The 26,799-nt window shown below is 49.4% G+C and overlaps 1 protein-coding gene across 2 annotated transcripts in view; it reads right to left on the bottom strand.

Annotated features, from left to right (window-relative positions):
- deptor (DEP domain containing MTOR-interacting protein) overlaps positions 1 to 26,799 on the bottom strand; it is a 102,564-nt gene that overhangs the window by 24,384 nt on the left and 51,381 nt on the right. For both annotated transcript variants that reach the window (XM_065015984.1, XM_065015983.1), the window contains 2 exons: positions 13,739 to 13,809; positions 9,015 to 9,119 (listed from right to left, as the gene is read on the bottom strand). In XM_065015984.1, the coding sequence (XP_064872056.1) occupies positions 9,015 to 9,119; positions 13,739 to 13,809 (176 nt within the window). The remainder of the gene's footprint in view (positions 1 to 9,014; positions 9,120 to 13,738; positions 13,810 to 26,799) is intronic.

Here is a 26,799-nt window from a genome sequence, read left to right as displayed (position 1 = left end):
CCTGTTGTGTTGTCTGAGTCTCCTCAGACCTCTACTGTCTCCTGTTGTTGTCTGAGTCTCCTCAGACCTCTACTGTCTCCTGTTGTGTTGTCTGAGTCTCCTCAGACCTCTACTGTCTCCTGTTGTGTTGTCTGAGTCTCCTCAGACCTCTACTGTCTCCTGTTGTGTTGTCTGAGTCTCCTCAGACCTCTACTGTCTCCTGTTGTGTTGTCTGAGTCTCCTCAGACCTCTACTGTCTCCTGTTGTGTTGTCTGAGTCTCCTCAGACCTCTACTGTCTCCTGTTGTGGTCTGAGTCTGAGTCTCCTCAGACCTCTACTGTCTCCTGTTGTGTTGTCTGAGTCTCCTCAGACCTCTACTGTCTCCTGTTGTGTTGTCTGAGTCTCCTCAGACCTCTACTGTCTCCTGTTGTGTTGTCTGAGTCTCCTCAGACCTCTACTGTCTCCTGTTGTGTTGTCTGAGTCTCCTCAGACCTCTACTGTCTCCTGTTGTGTTGTCTGAGTCTCCTCAGACCTCTACTGTCTCCTGTTGTGTTGTCTGAGTCTCCTCAGACCTCTACTGTCTCCTGTTGTGTTGTCTGAGTCTCCTCAGACCTCTACTGTCTCCTGTTGTGTTGTCTGAGTCTCCTCAGACCTCTACTGTCTCCTGTTGTGTTGTCTGAGTCTCCTCAGACCTCTACTGTCTCCTGTTGTGTTGTCTGAGTCTCCTCAGACCTCTACTGTCTCCTGTTGTGTTGTCTGAGTCTCCTCAGACCTCTACTGTCTCCTGTTGTGTTGTCTGAGTCTCCTCAGACCTCTACTGTCTCCTGTTGTGTTGTCTGAGTCTCCTCAGACCTCTACTGTCTCCTGTTGTGTTGTCTGAGTCTCCTCAGACCTCTACTGTCTCCTGTTGTGTTGTCTGTCTCCTGTTCCTGTTGTGTTGTCTGAGTCTCCTCAGACCTCTACTGTCTCCTGTTGTGTTGTCTGAGTCTCCTCAGACCTCTACTGTCTCCTGTTGTGTTGTCTGAGTCTCCTCAGACCTCTACTGTCTCCTGTTGTGTTGTCTGAGTCTCCTCAGACCTCTACTGTCTCCTGTTGTGTTGTCTGAGTCTCCTCAGACCTCTACTGTCTCCTGTTGTGTTGTCTGAGTCTCCTCAGACCTCTACTGTCTCCTGTTGTGTTGTCTGAGTCTCCTCAGACCTCTACTGTCTCCTGTTGTGTTGTCTGAGTCTCCTCAGACCTCTACTGTCTCCTGTTGTGTTGTCTGAGTCTCCTCAGACCTCTACTGTCTCCTGTTGTGTTGTCTGAGTCTCCTCAGACCTCTACTGTCTCCTGTTGTGTTGTCTGAGTCTCCTCAGACCTCTACTGTCTCCTGTTGTGTTGTCTGAGTCTCTCAGACCTCTACTCAGACCTCTACTGTCTCCTGTTGTGTTGTCTGAGTCTCCTCAGACCTCTACTGTCTCCTGTTGTGTTGTCTGAGTCTCCTCAGACCTCTACTGTCTCCTGTTGTGTTGTCTGAGTCTCCTCAGACCTCTACTGTCTCCTGTTGTGTTGTCTGAGTCTCCTCAGACCTCTACTGTCTCCTGTTGTGTTGTCTGAGTCTCCTCAGACCTCTACTGTCTCCTGTTGTGTTGTCTGAGTCTCCTCAGACCTCTACTGTCTCCTGTTGTGTTGTCTGAGTCTCCTCAGACCTCTACTGTCTCCTGTTGTGTTGTCTGAGTCTCCTCAGACCTCTACTGTCTCCTGTTGTGTTGTCTGAGTCTCCTCAGACCTCTACTGTCTCCTGTTGTGTTGTCTGAGTCTCCTCAGACCTCTACTGTCTCCTGTTGTGTTGTCTGAGTCTCCTCAGACCTCTACTGTTTCCTGTTGTGTTGTCTGAGTCTCCTCAGACCTCTACTGTTTCCTGTTGTGTTGTTGTCTGAGTCTCCTCAGACCTCTACTGTCTCCTGTTGTGTTGTCTGAGTCTCCTCAGACCTCTACTGTCTCCTGTTGTGTTGTCTGAGTCTCCTCAGACCTCTACTGTTTCCTGTTGTGTTGTCTGAGTCTCCTCAGACCTCTACTGTCTCCTGTTGTGTTGTCTGAGTCTCCTCAGACCTCTACTGTCTCCTGTTGTGGTGTCTGAGTCTCCTCAGACCTCTACTGTCTCCTGTTGTGTTGTCTGAGTCTCCTCAGACCTCTACTGTCTCCTGTTGTGTTGTCTGAGTCTCCTCAGACCTCTACTGTCTCCTGTTGTGTTGTCAGTCTCCCTCTGTCTGAGTCTCTCCTGTTGTGTTGTCTGAGTCTCCTCAGACCTCTACTGTCTCCTGTTGTGTTGTCTGAGTCTCCTCAGACCTCTACTGTCTCCTGTTGTGTTGTCTGAGTCTCCTCAGACCTCTACTGTCTCCTGTTGTGTTGTCTGAGTCTCCTCAGACCTCTACTGTCTCCTGTTGTGTTGTCTGAGTCTCCTCAGACCTCTACTGTCTCCTGTTGTGTTGTCTGAGTCTCCTCAGACCTCTACTGTCTCCTGTTGTGTTGTCTGAGTCTCCTCAGTCTCCTCTACTGTCTCCTGTTGTGTTGTCTGAGTCTCCTCAGACCTCTACTGTCTCCTGTTGTGTTGTCTGAGTCTCCTCAGACCTCTACTGTCTCCTGTTGTGTTGTCTGAGTCTCCTCAGACCTCTACTGTCTCCTGTTGTGTTGTCTGAGTCTCCTCAGACCTCTACTGTCTCCTGTTGTGTTGTCTGAGTCTCCTCAGACCTCTACTGTCTCCTGTTGTGTTGTCTGAGTCTCCTCAGACCTCTACTGTCTCCTGTTGTGTTGTCTGAGTCTCCTCAGACCTCTACTGTCTCCTGTTGTGTTGTCTGAGTCTCCTCAGACCTCACTGTCTCCTGTTGTGTTGTCTGAGTCTCCTCAGACCTCTACTGTCTCCTGTTGTGTTGTCTGAGTCTCCTCAGACCTCTACTGTCTCCTGTTGTGTTGTCTGAGTCTCCTCAGACCTCTACTGTCTCCTGTTGTGTTGTGTCTGAGTCCTGTTGTGTTGTCTGAGTCTCCTCAGACCTCTACTGTCTCCTGTTGTGTTGTCTGAGTCTCCTCAGACCTCTACTGTCTCCTGTTGTGTTGTCTGAGTCTCCTCAGACTCCTAGTCTCCTGTCTCCTGTTGTGTTGTCTGAGTCTCCTCAGACCTCTACTGTCTCCTGTTGTGTTGTCTGAGTCTCCTCAGACCTCTACTGTCTCCTGTTGTGTTGTCTGAGTCTCCTCAGACCTCTACTGTCTCCTGTTGTGTTGTCTGAGTCTCCTCAGACCTCTACTGTCTCCTGTTGTGTTGTCTGAGTCTCCTCAGACCTCTACTGTCTCCTGTTGTGTTGTCTGAGTCTCCTCAGACCTCTACTGTCTCCTGTTGTGTTGTCTGAGTCTCCTCAGACCTCTACTGTCTCCTGTTGTGTTGTCTGAGTCTCCTCAGACTGTCCTCTACTGTCTCCTGTTGTGTTGTCTGAGTCTCCTCAGACCTCTCAGACTGTCTCCTGTTGTGTTGTCTGAGTCTCCTCAGACCTCTACTGTCTCCTCTACTGTCTCCTGTTGTGTTGTCTGAGTCTCCTCAGACCTCTACTGTCTCCTGTTGTGTTGTCTGAGTCTCCTCAGACCTCTACTGTCTCCTGTTGTGTTGTCTGAGTCTCCTCAGACCTCTACTGTCTCCTGTTGTGTTGTCTGAGTCTCCTCAGACCTCTACTGTCTCCTGTTGTGTTGTCTGAGTCTCCTCAGACCTCTACTGTCTCCTGTTGTGTTGTCTGAGTCTCCTCAGACCTCTACTGTCTCCTGTTGTGTTGTCTGAGTCTCAGACCTCAGTGTTGTCTGAGTCTCCCTCAGACCTCTACTGTCTCCTGTTGTGTTGTCTGAGTCTCCTCAGACCTCTACTGTCTCCTGTTGTGTTGTCTGAGTCTCCTCAGACCTCTACTGTCTCCTGTTGTGTTGTCTGAGTCTCCTCAGACCTCTACTGTCTCCTGTTGTGTTGTCTGAGTCTCCTCAGACCTCTACTGTCTCCTGTTGTGTTGTCTGAGTCTCCTCAGACCTCTACCTCTGTTGTGTTGTCTGAGTCTCAGACCTCTACTGTCTCCTGTGTGTTGTCTGAGTCTCCTCAGACCTCTACTGTCTCCTGTTGTGTTGTCTGAGTCTCCTCAGACCTCTACTGTCTCCTGTTGTGTTGTCTGAGTCTCCTCAGACCTCTACTGTCTCCTGTTGTGTTGTCTGAGTCTCCTCAGACCTCTACTGTCTCCTGTTGTGTTGTCTGAGTCTCCTCAGACCTCTACTGTCTCCTGTTGTGTTGTCTGAGTCTCCTCAGACCTGTCTCCTGTTGTGTTGTCTGAGTCTCCTCAGACCTCTACTGTTGTTGTTGTCTGAGTCTCCTCAGACCTCTACTGTCTCCTGTTGTGTTGTCTGAGTCTCCTCAGACCTCTACTGTCTCCTGTTGTGTTGTCTGAGTCTCCTCAGACCTCTACTGTCTCCTGTTGTCAGTTGTCTGAGTCTCCTCAGACCTCTACTGTCTCCTGTTGTGTTGTCTGAGTCTCCTCAGACCTCTACTGTCTCCTGTTGTGTTGTCTGAGTCTCCTCAGACCTCTACTGTCTCCTGTTGTGTTGTCTGAGTCTCCTCAGACCTCTACTGTCTCCTGTTGTGTTGTCTGAGTCTCCTCAGACCTCTACTGTCTCCTGTTGTGTTGTCTGAGTCTCCTCAGACCTCTACTGTCTCCTGTTGTGTTGTCTGAGTCTCCTCAGACCTCTCTGTCTCCTGTTGTGTTGTCTGAGTCTCCTCAGACCTCTACTGTCTCCTGTTGTGTTGTCTGAGTCTCCTCAGACCTCTACTGTCTCCTGTTGTGTTGTCTGAGTCTCCTCAGACCTCTACTGTCTCCTGTTGTGTTGTCTGAGTCTCCTCAGACCTCTACTGTCTCCTGTTGTGTTGTCTGAGTCTCCTCAGACCTCTACTGTCTCCTGTTGTGTTGTCTGAGTCTCCTCAGACCTCTACTGTCTCCTGTTGTGTTGTCTGAGTCTCCTCAGACCTCTACTGTCTCCTGTTGTGTTGTCTGAGTCTCCTCAGACCTCTACTGTCTCCTGTTGTGTTGTCTGAGTCTCCTCAGACCTCTACTGTCTCCTGTTGTGTTGTCTGAGTCTCCTCAGACCTCTACTGTCTCCTGTTGTGTTGTCTGAGTCTCCTCAGACCTCTACTGTCTCCTCAGACCTCTACTGTTTCCTGTTGTGTTGTCTGAGTCTCCTCAGACCTCTACTGTCTCCTGTTGTGTTGTCTGAGTCTCCTCAGACCTCTACTGTCTCCTGTTGTGTTGTCTGAGTCTCCTCAGACCTCTGTTGTGTTGTACTGTCTACTGTCTCCTGTTGTGTTGTCTGAGTCTCCTCAGACCTCTACTGTCTCCTGTTGTGTTGTCTGAGTCTCCTCAGACCTCTACTGTCTCCTGTTGTGTTGTCTGAGAGTCTCCTCAGTTGTCTACTGTCTCCTGTTGTGTTGTCTGAGTCTCCTCAGACCTCTACTGTCTCCTGTTGTGTTGTCTGAGTCTCCTCAGACCTCTACTGTCTCCTGTTGTGTTGTCTGAGTCTCCTCAGACCTCTACTGTCTGTTGTCTCCTCAGACCTCTACTGTCTCCTGTTGTGTTGTCTGAGTCTCCTCAGACCTACTGTCTCCTGTTGTGTTGTCTGAGTCTCCCAGACCTCTACTGTCTCCTGTTGTGTTGTCTGAGTCTCCTCAGACCTCTACTGTCTCCTGTTGTGTTGTCTGAGTCTCCTCAGACCTCTACTGTCTCCTGTTGTGTTGTCTGAGTCTCCTCAGACCTCTACTGTCTCCTGTTGTGTTGTCTGAGTCTCCTCAGACCTCTACTGTCTCCTGTTGTGTTGTCTGAGTCTCCTCAGACCTCTACTGTCTCCTGTTGTGTTGTCTGAGTCTCCTCAGACCTCTACTGTCTCCTGTTGTGTTGTCTGAGTCTCCTCAGACCTCTACTGTCTCCTGTTGTGTTGTCTGAGTCTCCTCAGACCTCTACTGTCTCCTGTTGTGTTGTCTGAGTCTCCTCAGACCTCTACTGTCTCCTGTTGTGTTGTCTGAGTCTCCTCAGACCTCTACTGTCTCCTGTTGTGTTGTCTGAGTCTCCTCTGACCTCTACTGTCTCCTGTTGTGTTGTCTGAGTCTCCTCAGACCTCTACTGTCTCCTGTTGTGTTGTCTGAGTCTCCTCAGACCTCTACTGTCTCCTGTTGTGTTGTCTGAGTCTCCTCAGACCTCTACTGTCTCCTGTTGTGTTGTCTGAGTCTCCTCAGACCTCTACTGTCTCCTGTTGTGTTGTCTGAGTCTCCTCAGACCTCAGTCTCCTGTTGTGTTGTCTGAGTCTCCTCAGACCTCTACTGTCTCCTGTTGTGTTGTCTGAGTCTCCTCAGACCTCTACTGTCTCCTGTTGTGTTGTCTGAGTCTCCTCAGACCTCTACTGTCTCCTGTTGTGTTGTCTGAGTCTCCTCAGACCTCTACTGTCTCCTGTCTGAGTCTCCTGACCTCTTGTCTCCTGTTGTGTTGTCTGAGTCTCCTCAGACCTCTACTGTCTCCTGTTGTGTTGTCTGAGTCTCCTCAGACCTCTACTGTCTCCTGTTGTGTTGTCTGAGTCTCCTCAGACCTCTACTGTCTCCTGTTGTGTTGTCTGAGTCTCCTCAGACCTCTACTGTCTCCTGTTGTGTTGTCTGAGTCTCCTCAGACCTCTACTGTCTCCTGTTGTGTTGTGATTATATGTATTACATGGCTGTGGTTGCCATGACGGAGACGTTCTTCCTCATTCATATTATAAATGACCTCAACTCTGGCAACGTTCGACCAACATTATAAAACTGCCGCTCTAGCAACGTTAGACGTAACATTTGGAAGCAGTGAGTCAACTCTCTGTCATTATCTCCTTCCAAAGGTCCCCATAGAATGAGAGTTTATGGGCCACTTCAAGAGCTGTGACTCGCTTTTAGTGCCTCTGTTAAGTGCCTCTGTTAAGAGGCACTAGCATGTGATCAATGTGAGAGTCAGAGACTGTTTTACCACAGAGTAAAGGCAGGCAGTAAACACAAGGCTTCAGTCAGGGCCTGTTTTACCACAGAGTAAAGGCAGGCAGTAAACACAAGTCTTCAGACTGTCTGACCAACATGGCTTATATAAGAAGCATCAACAACCATGCAGAGAGAACAGCATTTAGTGTTGCGTAACTGACTGCCTGTGTCCAGAATATCACCATATTCCCTATGTAGTGCACTACGTTTGAACAGGGCCCATAGGTCTATGGTCTAAAGTAGTGCACTACATAGGGCGCCATTTGGGACACAAACCCCAGGCTGCACAGATCCGTTATTACTGCATCAGCTTGATTTCTATGGGATGGAGCCAGCTCTGCTCTCAACTTAGAGGAGGGGAAGAGAGGAGAGGAGAGGGAAGAGAGGAGAAAGGGAGGGGAAGAGAGGAGAAAGGAGAAAGGGAGGGGAAGAGAGGAGAAAGGGAGGGGAAGAGAGGAGAGAAGAGAGAGAGAAAGGGAGAGGAAGAGAGGAGAAAGGGAGGGGAAGAGAGGAGAAAGGGAGGGGAAGAGAGGAGAGAAGGAGGGAAAGGAGGAGAGAAGAGAGGAGAAAGGGAGGGGAAGAGAGAGAAAGGGAGGGGAAGGAGGGGAAGAGAGGAGAAAGGGAGGGGAAGAGAGGAGAAAGGGAGGGGAAGAGAGGAGAGAAGAGAGGAGAAAGGGAGGGGAAGAGAGGAGAGAGGAGAGGAGAAGGGAAGAGAGGACAAAGGGAGGTGAAGAGAGGAGAAAGGGAGGGGAAGAGAGGAGAAAGGGAGGGGAAGAGAGGAGAAAGGGAGGGGGAGAGGAGAGAAGAGAGGAGAGGGGAAGGAGAAGGGGAGAGGAGGGGGAGAGAGAGAGGAGAAGGGGAGGGGGGGGGGGGAGAGGAGAGGAGAAAGGAAGGGGGAGAGGTAGAAACATAGCACATGTTTATATGGTGATAAAATGTGACAGAAGTGACACTACATCTTCCATATTGATAACAGATTCATTTTTTTACTAAAGTTAATTTAGCTACGGCTCCTTCGTCTTAGTTCACTTCTCTCCTACCCCTTTCTCTCTCTTCTCTCCCTGCCCCTCTCTTTCACATCTCTCCTCTCCCCTCCCTCCCTCCTTCCCCTAGTCTCTCTCCTCTCCCTGCCCCTCTCTTCTACATCTCTCCTCTCCCCTCCATCACTCCTTCCCCTGGTCTCTCTCCTCTCCCTGCCCCTCTCTTTCACATCTCTCCTCTCCCCTCCCTCCCTCCTTCCCCTAGTCTCTCTCCTCTCCCTGCCCCTCTCTTCCACATCTCTCCTCTCCCCTCCCTCACTCCTTCCCCTGGTCTCTCTCCTCTCCCTGCCCCTCTCTTTCACATCTCTCCTCTCCCCTCCCTCCCTCCTTCCCCTAGTCTCTCTCCTCTCCCTGCCCCTCTCTTTCACATCTCTCTCCTCTCCCCTCTCCTCCCTCACTCCTTCCCCTGGTCTCTCTCCTCTCCCTGCCCCTCTCTTCCATCTCTCCTCTCCTGCCCCTCTCCCTCCCTCACTCCTTCCCCTGGTCTCTCTCCTCTCCCTGCCCCTCTCTTCCACATCTCTCCTCTCCTCCCTCACTCCTTCCCCACTCCTTCTCCCTAGTCTCTCTCACTCTCTCCTGCCCCTCTCTCCTCCCTCTCTCCTTCCCCTCCCTCTCCTCTCCCTGCCCCCCTTTCACATCTCTCCTCTCCCTCCCCTCCTCTCTTCCCCTAGTCTCTCTCCTCTCCCTGCCCCTCTCTTCCACATCTCTCCTCTCCCCTCCCTCACTCCTTCCCCTGGTCTCTCTCCTCTCCCTGCCCCTCCCTTTCACATCTCTCCTCTCCTGCCCCCCCCCCTCTCCTCCCTCACTAATTCCCTTGGCCGCTCTCCCTTCCTTCCTCCCCCCTCCCCATTGTTTAGGTCAGTGCTCTCTACTCCCAGCTGGCAGTGGAGTATGAGTATATATATATATATGTGTGTGTGTGAGTGTGTGTGTGAGGTCTGTGTGTTACATACCTTCATCCCAGCTGCAGCTGCGGGACCACTGGGGTCGACAGCCTGGATGTGGCAGGGCTTACTGCCTCGCACCACGAAGCCCCAGCCCACCGCATCCCCCACGATCTGAGGAGGCAGGCAAGTCAAAATGTATTTAAAAGAGCATTAAAGCAGAGAGCTAGAAACAACAGGGTTTGTGTGACTAAAAAGGCTGACACCGTGCTACAGGGGGCTGACACCGTGCTACAGGGGGCTGACACCGTGCTACAGGGGGCTGACACCGTGCTACAGGGGGCTGACACCGTGCTACAGGGGGTATGACACCGTGCTACAGGGGGCTGACACCGCGCTACAGGGGGCTGACACCCGCAGGGGGCTGACAGGGGGCTGACACCGCAGGGGGCTGACACAGGGGGCTGACACGCGCTACAGGGGGCTGACACCGCGCTACAGGGGCTGACACCGCGCTACAGGGGGACACCGCTGACACGCGCTACAGGGGGCTGACACCAGGGGTGCTACAGGGGGCTGACACCGTGCTACAGGGGGTCTGACACCGTGCTACAGGGGCTGGGCCAGGGGGCTGACACCGCGCTACAGGGGGCTGACACCGCGCTACAGGGGGCTGACACCGCGCTACAGGGGGCTGACACCGCGCTACAGGGGGCTGACACCGCGCTACAGGGGGCTGACACCGTGCTACAGGGGCTGACACCGTGCTACAGGGGGCCTGACACCGTGCTACAGGGGGCTGACACCATGCTACAGGGGCCATGACACCGTGCTACAGGGGGCTGACACCGTGCTACAGGGGGCTGACACCGTGCTACAGGGGCTGACACCGTGCTACAGGGGCTGACACCGTGCTACAGGGGGCCTGACACCGTGCTACAGGGGGCTGACACCATGCTACAGGGGGCTGACACCGTGCTACAGGGGGCTGACACCGTGCTACAGGGGGCTGACACCGTGCTACAGGGGGCTGACACCATGCTACAGGGGCTGACACCATGCTACAGGGGGCTGACACCGTGCTACAGGGGCTGACACCGTGCTACAGGGGCTGACACCGTGGGGGCTGACACTGTGCTACAGGGGCTGACACCGTGCTACAGGGGGCTGACACCGTGCTACAGGGGGCTGACACCGTGCTACAGGGGGCTGACACCGTGCTACAGGGGGCTGACACCGTGCTACAGGGGGCTGACACCGTGCTACAGGGGCATGACACCGTGCTACAGGGGGCTGACACCGTGCTACAGGGGGCTGACATGAGATGCAACAGTGTTGTAGGATGATTTTGATGTTTCATCATTCTCTAAAATGTATCTGTCAGGAACTGTAATGTTTGTTATGCAGAAGTAACATGAAGTGTTGTTTTTAACTGTGTGTGTGTGTGTGTGTGTGTGTGTATTACTATCCTCGTGGATACTGGAATTCCCCAAAAGTATGGGACATTTCCTACACCCCCACGAGGACAGAGGCTATTTTAGAGTTAGGGGTAGGGGTGTGTGTGTGGTGTGTTTGCGCGTGCTGTAACAGCCCTTAGATCTCTCATGAGGCTTCTAAGAACCTACTCAGACAAGCATTCCATTTCAGAACACAAGAGGGTCATCTCAGGCAGAGCCCAGAGCCAATCCGGTCAGTCTGTTAGGAGTGACGATGTGTCCCACCCAGTCTAATATGAACTGGTATCAGTAGTGTATTCAGCCCGATTCCCTGGTGAATATCAGACCCAGTAAGGAGGAGAATCGTCTGTGGATCAGACCATGCAGGCCAGAGTGTGTGTATACTGTGTGTGGGATGTGGACATGCCATCTTCGGGTGACAGTAGAATGTGTGTGTGGTTTAGGGTGGCAAAGGGAGGGTATAATTACTGGAAACTTTACCAGTAAACTACCCTTATTTTGGTAACTTAAGGATTTATAAAAAATATTTAAAAAGATATCACAGTTGTGTGTTATTTCTGGTCCTCTGTGTGTCCTTATCACATGTAAACATATATAAAATAATCAAATAAGATAAGTGTTTAAAAATATATATATATAGAATGACAAAGCTGTAAAACAGTATCCTAAATATAAACCATCAACTTAGTGAATACAATGGGTGTTTAATATGAGGGTTTCAGCAGGAAATATCCATTCTATTTATTTATTGTAAATGTTTTGCCGCCAACCTGGAGGCCAGTTGTGATGAAAGTCAAAAGTTGGAAGTTGCAGAGTTAATTGATAATTAATGCCAATGTTGATTAGATGCTTTTTTCATTAATTAGGCCATTTTCTCTTGAACCATGTGGTCTATTTTACTAGAAACTAATGGGACACAGACATAAAAATGAATACTATATATAGGAATACAGTTTAAAGTATGAAATGATATTTAGATATTGTAGAGGGGTAAACATACTGTATACAGGGTCAGTTCAGTACCATATTAACAATGTACAGGGACACTGGAGTGATAGAGGTAGATATGTAGAGGGGTAAACATACTATATACAGGGTCAGTTCATTACCATATTAACAATGTACAGGGACACTGGAGTGATGGAGGTAGATATGTAGAGGGGTAAACATATGTAGAGGGGTAAACATACTATATACAGGGTCAGTTCATTACCATATTAACAATGTACAGGGATACTGGAGTGATAGAGGTAGATATGTAGAGGGGTAAACATACTATATACAGGGTCAGTTCATTACCATATTAACAATGTACAGGGATACTGGAGTGATGGAGGTAGATATGTAGAGGGGTAAACATACTATATACAGGGTCAGTTCAGTACCATATTAACAATGTACAGGGATACTGGAGTGATAGAGGTAGATATGTAGAGGGGTAAACATACTGTATACAGGGTCAGTTCAGTACCATATTAACAATGTACAGGGATACTGGAGTGATGGAGGTAGATATGTAGAGGGGTAAACATACTGTATACAGGGTCAGTTCAGTACCATATTAACAATGTACAGGGATACTGGAGTGATGGAGGTAGATATGTAGAGGGGTAAACATACTATATACAGGGTCAGTTCATTACCATATTAACAATGTACAGGGACACTGGAGTGATAGAGGTAGATATGTAGAGGGGTAAACATACTGTATACAGGGTCAGTTCATTACCATATTAACAATGTACAGGGATACTGGAGTGATGGAGGTAGATATGTAGAGGGGTAAACATACTATATACAGGGTCAGTTCAGTACCATATTAACAATGTACAGGGATACTGGAGTGATGGAGGTAGATATGTAGAGGGGTAAACATACTATATACAGGGTCAGTTCATTACCATATTAACAATGTACAGGGATACTGGAGTGATGGAGGTAGATATGTAGAGGGGTAAACATACTATATACAGGGTCAGTTCATTACCATATTAACAATGTACAGGGATACTGGAGTGATGGAGGTAGATATGTAGAGGGGTAAGGTGACTAGGCATCAGGACATATGATAAACAGAGTAGCAGCAGTGTAAATGATGATTGTATCTGAATGTGTGTGTGTTAGAGTGTCAGTATGTGAGTGTGTAGCCATTCTGTTAGTGTATCAGTCTGCTGGCCTGGGGACAGAAGCTGGCGATCAGTCTGCTGGCCTGGGGACAGAAGCTGTGTGTTTCAGTCTGCTAGCCTGGGGACAGAAGCTGTGTATCAGTCTGCTGGCCTGGGGACAGAAGCTGTGTATCAGTCTGCTAGCCTGGGGACAGAAGCTGTGTATCAGTCTGCTGGCCTGGGGACAGAAGCTGTGTGTTTCAGTCTGCTAGCCTGGGGACAGAAGCTGTGTGTATCAGTCTGCTAGCCTGGGGACAGAAGCTGTGTGTCAGTCTGCTAGCCTGGGGACAGAAGCTGTGTATCAGTCTGCTGGCTTGGGGACAGAAGCTGTGTATCAGTCTGCTAGCCTGGGGACAGAAGCTGTGTGTATCAGTCTGCTGGCCTGGGGACAGAAGCTGTGTTTCAGTCTGCTGACCTGGGGACAGAAGCTGTGTGTCAGTCTGCTGGCTTGGGGACAGAAGCTGTGTGTCAGTCTGCTAGCCTGGGGACAGAAGCTGTGTGTATCAGTCTGCTAGCCTGGGGACAGAAGCTGTGTGTCAGTCTGCTAGCCTGGGGACAGAAGCTGTGTGTATCAGTCTGCTGGCTTGGGGACAGAAGCTGTGTATCAGTCTGCTAGCCTGGGGACAGAAGCTGTGTGTCAGTCTGCTAGCCTGGGGACAGAAGCTGTGTGTCAGTCTGCTGGCCTGGGGACAGAAGCTGTGTGTCAGTCTGCTGGCCTGGGGACAGAAGCTGTGTGTCAGTCTGCTGGCCTGGGGACAGAAGCTGTGTATCAGTCTGCTAGCCTGGGGACAGAAGCTGTGTGTGTCAGTCTGCTAGCCTGGGGACAGAAGCTGTGTATCAGTCTGCTGGCCTGGGGACAGAAGCTGTGTGTATCAGTCTGCTAGCCTGGGGACAGAAGCTGTGTATCAGTCTGCTAGCCTGGGGACAGAAGCTGTTTGTATCAGTCTGCTAGCCTGGGGACAGAAGCTGTGTGTCAGTCTGTTGGCCTGGGGACAGAAGCTGTGTATCAGTCTGCTAGCCTGGGGACAGAAGCTGTTCAGGAACCTGCTGGTGTCAGACTCGATGCACCGGTACCACTTGCCGTGCGGAAGCAGAGAGAACTGTCTATGGCTCGGGCATGTCATTACATTCATTACACCCCCTCCTGTGTGTGTGTGTGTGTGTGACGTACTGTGAATGTCTTCTTTATGAAAGGGCCTCCTGGGGTCTGCAGCTCCTCAGGACTCACTTGTCTCTTCAACACTGCAAAGCAAACACACAGTAAGTGCTGACTGACACACACAGTAAGTACTGACACTGACACACACACACACACACAGTAAGTACTGACACACACACACACAGTAAGTACTGACACTGACACACACACACACACACACACACACACAGTAAGTACTGACACACACACACACAAAGTAAGTACACACACACACACACACACAGTAAGTACTGACACTGACACACACACAGTAAGTACTGACACACACAGTAAGAAGTGCTGACTGACACACACAGTAAGTACTGACACACACACACACACACACACAGTAAGTACTGACACACACACACACACAGTAAGTACTGACACTGACACACACACAGTAAGTACTGACACTGACACACACACAGTAAGTGCTGACTGACACACACAGTAAGTACTGACTGACACACACACAGTAAGTACTGACACTGACACACACACACACAGTAAGTACTGACACTGACACACACAGTAAGTGCTGACTGACACACACACAGTAAGTACTGACACACACACACACAGTAAGTACACACACACACACACAGTAAGTACTGACACTGACACACACACACACACACAGTAAGTACTGACACACACACACAGTAAGTACTGACACACACACACACAGTAAGTACACACACACACACACACACAGTAAGTACACACACAGTAAGTCGACGACATCCGATCCTCGTTTGCTAAGTCAAACGACACCGCTGGTTCTGCTCACACTGCCCTACCCTGTGCTCTGACCTCTTTCTCCCCTCTCTCTCCAGATGAAATCTCGCGTCTTGTGACGGCCGGCCGCCCAACAACCTGCCCGCTTGACCCTATCCCCTCCTCTCTTCTCCAGACCATTTCCGGAGACCTTCTCCCTTACCTCACCTCGCTCATCAACTCATCCCTGACCGCTGGCTACGTCCCTTCCGTCTTCAAGAGAGCGAGAGTTGCACCCCTTCTGAAAAAACCTACACTCGATCTCTCCGATGTCAACAACTACAGACCAGTATCCCTTCTTTCTTTTCTCTCCAAAACTCTTGAACGTGCCGTCCTTGGCCAGCTCTCCCGCTATCTCTCTCAGAATGACCTTCTTGATCCAAATCAGTCAGGTTTCAAGACTAGTCATTCAACTGAGACTGCTCTTCTCTGTATCACGGAGGCGCTCCGCACTGCTAAAGCTAACTCTCTCTCCTCTGCTCTCATCCTTCTAGACCTATCGGCTGCCTTCGATACTGTGAACCATCAGATCCTCCTCTCCACCCTCTCCGAGTTGGGCATCTCCGGCGTGGCCCACGCTTGGATTGCGTCCTACCTGACAGGTCGCTCCTACCAGGTGGCGTGGCGAGAATCCGTCTCCACACCACGTACTCTCACCACTGGTGTCCCCCAGGGCTCTGTTCTAAGCCCTCTCCTATTCTCGCTATACACCAAGTCACTTGGCTCTGTCATAACCTCACATGGTCTCTCCTATCATTGCTATGCAGACGACACACAATTAATCTTCTCCTTTCCCCCTTCTGATGACCAGGTGGCGAATCGCATCTCTGCATGTCTGGCAGACATATCAGTGTGGATGACGGATCACCACCTCAAGCTGAACCTCGGCAAGACGGAGCTGCTCTTCCTCCCGGGGAAGGACTGCCCGTTCCATGATCTCGCCATCACGGTTGACAACTCTATTGTGTCCTCCTCCCAGAGCGCTAAGAACCTTGGCGTGATCCTGGACAACACCCTGTCGTTCTCAACTAACATCAAGGCGGTGGCCCGTTCCTGTAGGTTCATGCTCTACAACATCCGCAGAGTACGACCCTGCCTCACACAGGAAGCGGCGCAGGTCCTAATCCAGGCACTTGTCATCTCCCGTCTGGATTACTGCAACTCGCTGTTGGCTGGGCTCCCTGCCTGTGCCATTAAACCCCTACAACTCATCCAGAACGCCGCAGCCCGTCTGGTGTTTAACCTTCCCAAGTTCTCTCACGTCACCCCGCTCCTCCGCTCTCTCCACTGGCTTCCAGTTGAAACTCGCATCCGCTACAAGACCATGGTGCTTGCCTACGGAGCTGTGAGGGGAACGGCACCTCAGTATCTCCAGGCTCTGATCAGGCCCTACACCCAAACAAGGGCACTGCGTTCATCCACCTCTGGCCTGCTCGCCTCCCTACCACTGAGGAAGTACAGTTCCCGCTCAGCCCAGTCAAAACTGTTCGCTGCTCTGGCCCCCCAATGGTGGAGTCAATCACCACCTTCCGGAGACACCTGAAACCCCACCTCTTTAAGGAATACCTAGGATAGGATAAAGTAATCCCTCTCACCCCCCCCCCCCTTAAAAGATTTAGATGCACTACTGTTCCACTGGATGCCATAAGGTGAATGCACCAATTTGTAAGTCGCTCTGGATAAGAGCGTCTGCTAAATGTCTTAAATGTAAATGTAAATGTAAGTACTGACACTGACACACACACACACCCACTGCAGAACATTCCTCCTGCAGCAGTAACTATAGTCTCATCGTGTTGTCCTGTGTGCAGGAGGAGGACAACATTCCTCCTGCAGCAGTAACTATAGTCTCATCGTGTTGTCCTGTGTGCAGGAGGAGGACAACATTCCTCCTGCAGCAGTAACTATAGTCTCATCGTGTTGTCCTGTGTGCAGGAGGAGGATCGTGTTGTCCAACATTCCTCCTGCAGCAGTAACTATAGTCTCATCGTGTTGTCCTGTGTGCAGGAGGAGGACAACATTCCTCCTGCAGCAGTAACTATAGTCTCATCGTGTTGTCCTGTGTGCAGGAGGACACCATTCCTCCTGCAGCAGTAACTATAGTCTCATCGTGTTGTCCTGTGTGCAGGAGGAGGACAACATTCCTCCTGCAGCAGTAACTATAGTCTCATCGTGTTGTCCTGTGTGCAGGAGGACAACATTCCTCCTGCAGCAGTAACTATAGTCTCATCGTGTTGTCCTGTGTGCAGGAGGAGGACAACATGGCTACTGTTGTTTAAAGGAAAAGAGGAAAGCATGCAGTCACATGACCGTGCCTCGAGGGAAACACATTCCCTGTTTCCTATAGCGGGTTTTAAGACAGTGTGTGTGTGTGTGTGTGTGTCCGTCTCTGCTCATAGTGGCGTAACCATAAACTCAGACAGGAGGAGAAACATCCACAGAACAATGGATCTGCATCCTAACAATACTAACACATTATATTTAAACTGAAGGAAATATTGTTGAGGATATGAATATAGGTAACTTCCATACACTCAGTATAGTACTGTTGAGGATATGAACAGGTAGCTACTGTATACTCAGTATAGTACTGTTGAGGATATGAATACAGGTAGCTACTGTATAGTACTGTTGAGGATATGAATACAGGTAACTACTGTATACTCAGTATAGTACTGTTGAGGATATGAACAGGTAGCTACTGTATACTCAGTATAGTACTGTTGAGGATATGAGGATATGAGTACTGTTGAGGATATGAACAGGTAGCTACTGTATACTCAGTATAGTACTGTTGAGGATATGAACACAGGTAGCTACTGTATAGTACTGTTGAGGATATGAATACAGGTAACTACTGTATACTCAGTATAGTACTGTTGAGGATATGAATACAGGTAACTACTGTATACTCAGTATAGTACTGTTGAGGATATGAACACAGGTAGCTACTGTATACTCAGTATAGTACTGTTGAGGATATGAACACAGGTAGCTACAGTATAGTACTGTTGAGGATATGTACAGGTAGCTACTGTATAGGTATAGTACTGTTGAGGATATGTATACAGGTAACTACTGTATACTCAGTATAGTACTGTTGAGGATATGAATACAGGTAACTACTGTATACTCAGTATAGTACTGTTGAGGATATGAATACAGGTAACTACTGTATACTCAGTATAGTACTGTTGAGGATATGAACACAGGTAGCTACTGTATAGTACTGTTGAGGATATGAATACAGGTAACTACTGTATACTCAGTATAGTACTGTTGAGGATATGAACACAGGTAGCAGTATAGTACTGTTGAGGATATGAACTCAGGTAGCTACTGTATAGTACTGTTGAGGATATGAACACAGGTAGCTACTGTATACTCAGTATAGTATAGTACTGTTGAGGATACTCAGTAAGTACTGTTGAGGATATACAGGTAGCTACTGTATACTCAGTATAGTACTGTTGAGGATATGAACACAGGTAGCTAGTACTCAGTATAGTACTGTTGAGGATATGAACACAGGTAGCTACTGTATAGTACTGTTGAGGATATGAATACAGGTAACTACTGTATACTCAGTATAGTACTGTTGAGGATATGAACACAGGTAGCTACTGTATACTCAGTATAGTACTGTTGAGGATATGAACACAGGTAGCTACTGTATACTCAGTATAGTACTGTTGAGGATATGAATACAGGTAACTACTGTATACTCAGTATAGTACTGTTGAGGATATGAACACAGGTAGCTACTGTATACTCAGTATAGTACTGTTGAGGATATGAATACAGGTAACTACTGTATACTCAGTATAGTACTGTTGAGGATATACAGGTAACTACTGTATACTCAGTATAGTACTGTTGAGGATATGAATACAGGTAGCTACTGTATACTCAGTATAGTACTGTTGAGGATATGAATACAGGTAGTACTCAGTATAGTACTGTTGAGGATATGAATACAGGTAACTACTGTATACTCAGTATAGTACTGTTGAGGATATGAACACAGGTAACTACTGTATACTCAGTATAGTACTGTTGAGGATATGAATACAGGTAACTACTGAGGATATGAATACACTACTGTATACTCAGTCTAGTATAGTACTGTTGAGGATATGAACTACAGGTATACTACTGTTGAGGTAGGTACTACAGTATAGTACTGTTGAAGATATGAATACAGGTAGCTACTGTATACTCAGTATAGTACTGTTGAGGATATGAACAGGTAGCTACTGTATACTCAGTATAGTACTGTTGAGGATATGAACACAGGTAGCTACTGTATACTCAGTATAGTACTACAGGTAACTACTGTATACTCAGTATAGTACTGTTGAGGATATGAATACAGGTAACTACTGTATACTCAGTATAGTACTGTTGAGGATATGAACACAGGTAGCTACTGTATAGTACTGTTGATATGAATACTCTAGTACTACAGTATAGTACTGTTGAGGATATGAAACAGGTATACTGTATAGTACAGGTATAGTACTGTTGAGGATATGAACACAGGTAGATACTGTATACTCAGTATAGTACTGTTGAGGATATGAATACAGGTAACTACTGTATACTCAGTATAGTACTGTTGAGGATATGAATACAGGTAACTACTGTATACTCAGTATAGTACTGTTGAGGATATGAACACAGGTAGCTACTGTATACTCAGTATAGTACTGTTGAGGATATGAATACAGGTAACTACTGTATACTCAGTATAGTACTGTTGAGGATATGAACACAGGTAGCTGTATAGTACTGTTGAGGATATGAATACAGGTAACTACTGTATACTCAGTATAGTACTGTTGAGGATATGAATACAGGTAGCTACTGTATACTCAGTATAGTACTGTTGAGGATATGATACAGGTAACTACTGTATACTCAGTATAGTACTGTTGAGGATATGAACACAGGTAGATACTGTATACTCAGTATAGTACTGTTGAGGATATGAATACAGGTAACTACTGTATACTCAGTATAGTACTGTTGAGGATATGAATACAGGTAACTACTGTATACTCAGTATAGTACTGTTGAGGATATGAACACAGGTAGCTACTGTATAGTACTGTTGAGGATATGAATACAGGTAGCTGAACTCAGTATAGTACTGTTGAGGATATAACTACTGTATACTCAGTATAGTACTGTTGAGGATATGAACACAGGTAGCTACTGTATAGTACTGTTGAGGATATGAATACAGGTAACTACTGTATACTCAGTATAGTACTGTTGAGGATATGAACACAGGAACACAGGTAGAATACTACTGTATACTACAGTATAGTACTGTTGAGGATATGAATACAGGTATACTCAGTATAGTACTGTATACTCAGTATAGTACTGTTGAGGATATGAATACAGGTAACTACTGTATACTCAGTATAGTACTGTTGAGGATATGAACACAGGTAGCTACTGTATAGTACTGTTGAAGATATGAATACAGGTAGCTACTGTATACTCAGTATAGTACTGTTGAGGATATGAACAGGTAGCTACTGTATACTCAGTATAGTACTGTTGAGGATATGAATACAGGTAGCTACTGTATACTCAGTATAGTACTGTTGAGGATATGAACACAGGTAGCTAACAGTATAGTACTGTTGAGGATATGAATACAGGTAACTACTGTATACTCAGTACTACAGTATAGTACTGTTGAGGATATGAATACAGGTAACTACTGTATACTCAGTATAGTACTGATTGAGGTAGCTATGTATAGTACTGTTGAGGATATGAATACAGGTAACTACTGTATACTCAGTATAGTACTGTTGAGGATATGAACACAGGTAGCTACAGTATAGTACTGTTGAAGATATGAATACAGGTAGCTACTGTATACTCAGTATAGTACTGTTGAGGATATGAACACAGGTAGCTACTCAGTATAGTACTGTTGAGGATATGAATACAGGTAACAGTATAGTACTGTTGATATAGGTAGCTACAGTATAGTACTGTTGAGGATATGAATACAGGTAGCTACTGTATACTCAGTATAGTACTGTTGAGGATATGAATACAGGTAACTACTGTATACTCAGTATAGTACTGTTGAGGATATGAATACAGGTAACTACTGTATACTCAGTATAGTACTGTTGAGGATATATACAGGTCAGTATAGTACTGTTGAGGATATGAATACAGGTAACTACTGTATACTCAGTATAGTACTGTTGAGGATATGAACACAGGTAGCTACTGTATAGTACTGTTGAGGATATGAATACAGGTAACTACTGTATACTCAGTATAGTACTGTTGAGGATATGAACACAGGTAGCTACTGTATAGTACTGTTGAGGATATGAATACAGGTAACTACTGTATACTCAGTATAGTACTGTTGAGGATATGAACACACAGTATACTGTTGAGGATATACAGGTAGCTACTGTATAGTACTGTTGAGGATATGAATACAGGTAACTACTGTATACTCAGTAGTACTGTTCAGGATATGAATACAGGTACTGTATACTCAGTATAGTACTGTTGAAGATATGAATACAGGTAACTACTGTATACTCAGTATAGTACTGTTGAGGATATGAACAGGTAGCTACTGTATACTCAGTATAGTACTGTTGAGGATATGAAGATGGTGAATTTGGAAAGTATTCAGACCCCTTCACCTTTTCCAGATTTTGTTAAGTTACAGCCTTATTCTAAATGCCCCCCCCCATCAATCTAAAACACAATACCCCATAATGACAATGTCAAAAATAGGTTTTTAGAAATGTTTGCAAATGTGATATTTACATTTTTTTATTTGTAATACATTTCCATAAGTATTCAGACATTTTAAAATCAGTACTTTGTTGAAGCACCTTTGGCAGCGATTACAGCCTTGAGTCTTCTTGTGTATGACGCTACAAGCTTGGCACACCTGTATTTGGAGAGTTTCTCCCATTGTTCTCTGCAGATCCTCTCAAGCTCTGTCAGGTTGGATGGGGAGTGTCGCTGCACAGCTATTTTCAGGTCTCTCCAGAGATGTTCGATCGGGTTCAAGTCTGAGCTGTGGCTGGGCCATTCAAGGACATTCAGAGACTTGTCCCGAATCCACCCCTGCGTTGTCTTGGCTGTGTGCTTAGGGTTGTTGTCCTGTTGGAAGGTGAACCTTCGCCCCAGTCTGAGCTCTGGAGCAGGTTTGCATCAAGGATCTCTGTACTTTGCGCCGTTCACCCCGATCCTGACTAGTCTTCCAGTCCCTGCCGCTGAAAAACATCCCCACAGCATGATGCTGCCACCACCATGCTTCATGGTAGGGATGGTTCCAGGTTTCCTCCAGACGTGATGCTTGGCATTCAGGCCAAGGAGTTTAATCTTGGTTTCATCAGATTAACCAGATCTCTGTTTGGCCAGACCAGATGAACTGCAAGCTGGCTGTCTTGTGCTTCTGTCTGGTCACTCTACCATAAAAGGCCTGATTGGTGGAGAGCTGCAGAGGTGGTTCTCCCATCTCCACAGAGGAACTCTGGAGCTCTGTCAGAGTGACCATCGGGTTCTTGGTCACCTCCCTGACCAAGGACCTTCTCCCCTGATTGCTCAGTTTGGCCGGGCGGCCAGCTCTAGGAAGAGTCTTGGTGGTTCCAAACCTCTTCCGTTTAAGAATGATGGAGGCCACTGTGTTCTTTGGGGCCTTCAATGCTGCAGAAATATTTTGGTACCTTTCCCCAGAGCTGTACCTCGACACAAACCTGTCTCGGAGCTCTACGGACAATTCCTTCGACCTCATGGCTTGGTTTTTGCTCTGACATGCACTGTCAACTGTAGGACCTTTACATAGACAGGTGTGTACCTTTCCAAATCATGTCCAATCAATTGAATTTACCACAGGTGGACTCAAATCAAGTTGTAGAAACATCAAAGATAATCAATGGAAACAGGATGCACCTGAAATCAACGGAGTCTCATAGCAAAGGGTCTGCAAACTTATGTAAATAAGGTATTTCTGTTATTTATAGTACATTAGTAAAAATGTCATTAAGGGGTATTGTATGTAGGATTGATGAGGAACAAAAAGTGTGTCATCCATTTTTAGAACAAGGCTGTAACGTAACAAAATGTGGAAAAGGTTAAGGGGTCTGAATACTTTCCGAATGCACTGTATGTAGCTACTGTACACTCACTATAGATGAACTCTTAACCTTTATAACAGACTCCGTCCTTCAAACTCAAACCAGTTCTCTTGCCCACCCACAATTCCTTGTTTTGGTGGTAGCAGCACTGAGTGGGTATGAAAGGGTTCCTCTCTTCCTAGAGAGTGACTCACTAACGTTGACCTCGGGTAACCTCTGGACACTGCAGTGACCTAGATTCTCTTCCACCCCACAGCTGGAATACAGGAATAATAGAGCCGTGTTCAGGAAGGGGCCGCAGCCATAGAAATACAATTACAAGAACGGCCTCCCTACTCAAGTCAATGAGGCCATGATGAGTGATCTGGGATCACTAATGGAATCTACAGGCTTAAGCCTCTCACAACTCTGGCCAAACAGACGTCCCGTGGCCCCTCTGGCCAAACAGACGTCCCGTGGCCCCTCTGGCCAAACAGACGTCCCGTGGCCCCTCTGGCCAAACAGACGTCCCGTGGCCCCTCTGGCCAAACAGACGTCCCGTGGCCCCTCTGGCCAAACAGACGTCCCGTGGCCCCTCTGGCCAAACAGACGTCCCGTGGCCCCTCTGGCCAAACAGACGTCCCGTGGCCCCTCTGGCCAAACAGACGTCCCGTGGCCCCTCTGGCCAAACAGACGTCCCGTGGTCCCTCTGGCCAAACAGACGTCCCGTGGTCCCTCTGGCCAAACAGACGTCCCGTGGTCCCTCTGGCCAAACAGACGTCCCGTGGTCCCTCTGGCCAAACAGACGTCCCGTGGTCCTCTGGCCAAACAGACGTCCCGTGGTCCCTCTGGCCAAACAGACGTCCCGTCCCTCTGGCCCCGTCCCGTGGTCCCTCTGGCCAAACAGACGTCCCGTGGTCCCTCTGGCCAAACAGACGTCCCGTGGTCCCTCTGGCCAAACAGACGTCCCGTGGTCTGGAAGTAGGGCAGTGTCATGACGTTGGCCTGGGGGTGTAAGGCAGTGTCATGACGTTGGCCTGGGGGTGTAGGGCAGTGTCATGACGTTGGCCTGTGTCCCGGTGTAGGGCAGTGACATGACGTTGGCCTGGGGGTGTAAGGCAGTGTCATGACGTTGGCCTGGGGGTGTAGGACAGTGTCATGACGTTGGCCTGTGTCCCGGTGTAAGGCAGTGTCATGACGTTGGCCTGGGGGTGTAAGGCAGTGTCATGACGTTGGCCTGGGGGTGTAGGGCAGTGTCATGACGTTGGCCTGGGGGTGTAAGGCAGTGTCATGACGTTGGCCTGGGGGTGTAAGGGCAGTGTCATGACGTTGGCCTGGGGGTGTAGGGCAGTGTCATGACGTTGGCCTGGGGTGTAAGGCAGTGTCATGACGTTGGCCTGGGGGTGTAAGGCAGTGTCATGACGTTGGCCTGGGGGTGTAGGGCAGTGTCATGACGTTGGCCTGGGGGTGTAAGGCAGTGTCATGACGTTGGCCTGGGGGTGTAGGGCAGTGTCATGACGTTGGCCTGTGTCCCAGTGTAGGGCAGTGTCATGACGTTGGCCTGGGGGTGTAAGGCAGTGTCATGACGTTGGCCTGGGGGTGTAAGGCAGTGTCATGACGTTGGCCTGGGGGTGTAAGGCAGTGTCATGACGTTGGCCTGGGGGTGTAGGGCAGTGTCATGACGTTGGCCTGGGGTGTAGGGCAGTGTCATGACGTTGGCCTGTGTCCCGGTGTAGGGCAGTGTCATGACGTTGGCCTGGGGGTGTAAGGCAGTGTCATGACGTTGGCCTGGGGGTGTAGGGCAGTGTCATGACGTTGGCCTGGGGGTGTAGGGCAGTGTCATGACGTTGGCCTGTGTCATGACCCTGGTGTAGGGCAGTGTCATGACGTTGGCCTGGGGGTGTAAGGCAGTGTCATGACGTTGGCCTGGGGGGGGGTGTAGGGCAGTGTCATGACGTTGGCCTGGGGGTGTAGGGCAGTGTCATGACGTTGGCCTGGGGGTGTAAGGCAGTGTCATGACGTTGGCCTGGGGTGTAGGGCAGTGTCATGGACGTTGGCCTGGGGGTGTAAGGCAGTGTCATGACGTTGGCCTGGGGGTGTAAGGCAGTGTCATGACGTTGGCCTGGGGGTGTAGGGCAGTGTCATGACGTTGGCCTGGGGTGTAAGGCAGTGTCATGACGTTGGGCCTGGGGGTGTAAGGCAGTGTCATGACGTTGGCCTGGGGGTGTAGGGCAGTGTCATGACGTTGGCCTGGGGTGTAAGGCAGTGTCATGACGTTGGCCTGGGGTGTAAGGCAGTGTCATGACGTTGGCCTGGGGGTGTAGGGCAGTGTCATGACGTTGGCCTGTGGGTGTAGGGCAGTGTCATGACGTTGGCCTGGGGGTGTAAGGCAGTGTCATGACGTTGGCCTGGGGGTGTAGGGCAGTGTCATGACGTTGGCCTGTGTCCCGGTGTAAGGCAGTGTCATGACGTTGGCCTGGGGGTGTAGGGCAGTGTCATGACGTTGGCCTGGGGGTGTAAGGCAGTGTCATGACGTTGGCCTGGGGGTGTAAGGCAGTGTCATGACGTTGGCCTGGGGGTGTAGGGCAGTGTCATGGCGTTGGCCTGTGTCCCGGTGTAGGGCAGTGTCATGACGTTGGCCTGGGGTGTAAGGCAGTGTGACGTTGGCCTGTGTCGTTGGCCTGGGGGTGTAAGGCGTTGACGTTGGCCTGGGGTGTAAGGCAGTGTCATGGCGTTGGCCTGGGGTGTAGGGCAGTGTCATGACGTTGGCCTGGGGGTGTAGGGCAGTGTCATGACGTTGGCCTGGGGGTGTAGGGCAGTGTCATGACGTTGGCCTGGTGGTGTAGGGCAGTGTCATGACGTTGGCCTGTGTCCCGGTGTAAGGCAGTGTCATGACGTTGGCCTGTGTCCCGGTGTAGGGCAGTGTCATGACGTTGGCCTGGGGGTGTAAGGCAGTGTCATGACGTTGGCCTGGGGGTGTAGGGCAGTGTCATGACGTTGGCCTGGGGGTGTAAGGCAGTGTCATGACGTTGGCCTGGGGGTGTAGGGCAGTGTCATGACGTTGGCCTGGGGGTGTAGGGCAGTGTCATGACGTTGGCCTGGGGGTGTAAGACAGTGTCATGACGTTGGCCTGGGGGTGTAAGGCAGTGTCATGACGTTGGCCTGGGGGTGTAGGGCAGTGTCATGACGTTGGCCTGGGGGTGTAAGGCAGTGTCATGACGTTGGCCTGGGGGTGTAAGGCAGTGTCATGACGTTGGCCTGGGGGTGTAGGGCAGTGTCATGACGTTGGCGTGGGGGTGTAGGGCAGTGTCATGACGTTGGCCTGTGTCCCAGTGTAGGGCAGTGTCATGACGTTGGCCTGGGGGTGTAAGGCAGTGTCATGACGTTGGCCTGGGGGTGTAGGGCAGTGTCATGACGTTGGCCTGGGGGTGTAGGGCAGTGTCATGACGTTGGCCTGTGTCCCGGTGTAGGGCAGTGTCATGACGTTGGCCTGGGGGTGTAAGGCAGTGTCATGACGTTGGCCTGGGGGTGTAGGGCAGTGTCATGACGTTGGCCTGTGTCCCGGTGTAGGGCAGTGACATGACGTTGGCCTGGGGGTGTAAGGCAGTGTCATGACGTTGGCCTGGGGGTGTAGGGCAGTGTCATGACGTTGGCCTGGGGGTGTAGGGCAGTGTCATGACGTTGGCCTGTGTCCCGGTGTAGGGCAGTGTCATGACGTTGGCCTGTGTCCGGGTGTAAGGCAGTGTCATGACGTTGGCCTGGGGGTGTAGGGCATGACGTTGGCCTGGGGGTGTGGCAGTGTTGGCCTGGGGGTGTAGGGCAGTGTCATGACGTTGGCCTGGGGGTGTAGGGCAGTGTCATGACGTTGTGTGCTCCAGTATTAACAGTCCCCCTCTGTCCTGGTGCTGTGCGACGGTATAAACAGTCCCCCTCTGTCCTGGTGCTGTGCGACGGTATAAACAGTCCACCTCTGTCCTGGTGCTGTGCGACGGTATTAACAGTCCCCCTCTGTCCTGGTGCTGTGCTACAGTATTAACAGTCCACCTCTGTTCTGGTGCTGTGCGACGGTATAAACAGTCCCCCTCTGTCCTGGTGCTGTGCTACAGTATTAACAGTCCCCCTCTGTCCTGG

Source organism: Oncorhynchus nerka, unplaced genomic scaffold (assembly GCF_034236695.1).
Source record: "Oncorhynchus nerka isolate Pitt River unplaced genomic scaffold, Oner_Uvic_2.0 unplaced_scaffold_1183, whole genome shotgun sequence".
In the NCBI taxonomy this organism is placed as follows: domain Eukaryota; kingdom Metazoa; phylum Chordata; class Actinopteri; order Salmoniformes; family Salmonidae; genus Oncorhynchus; species Oncorhynchus nerka.
Note: the sequence above shows the minus strand (reverse complement) of the source record. Positions and strands in the feature narration are given on the sequence as shown.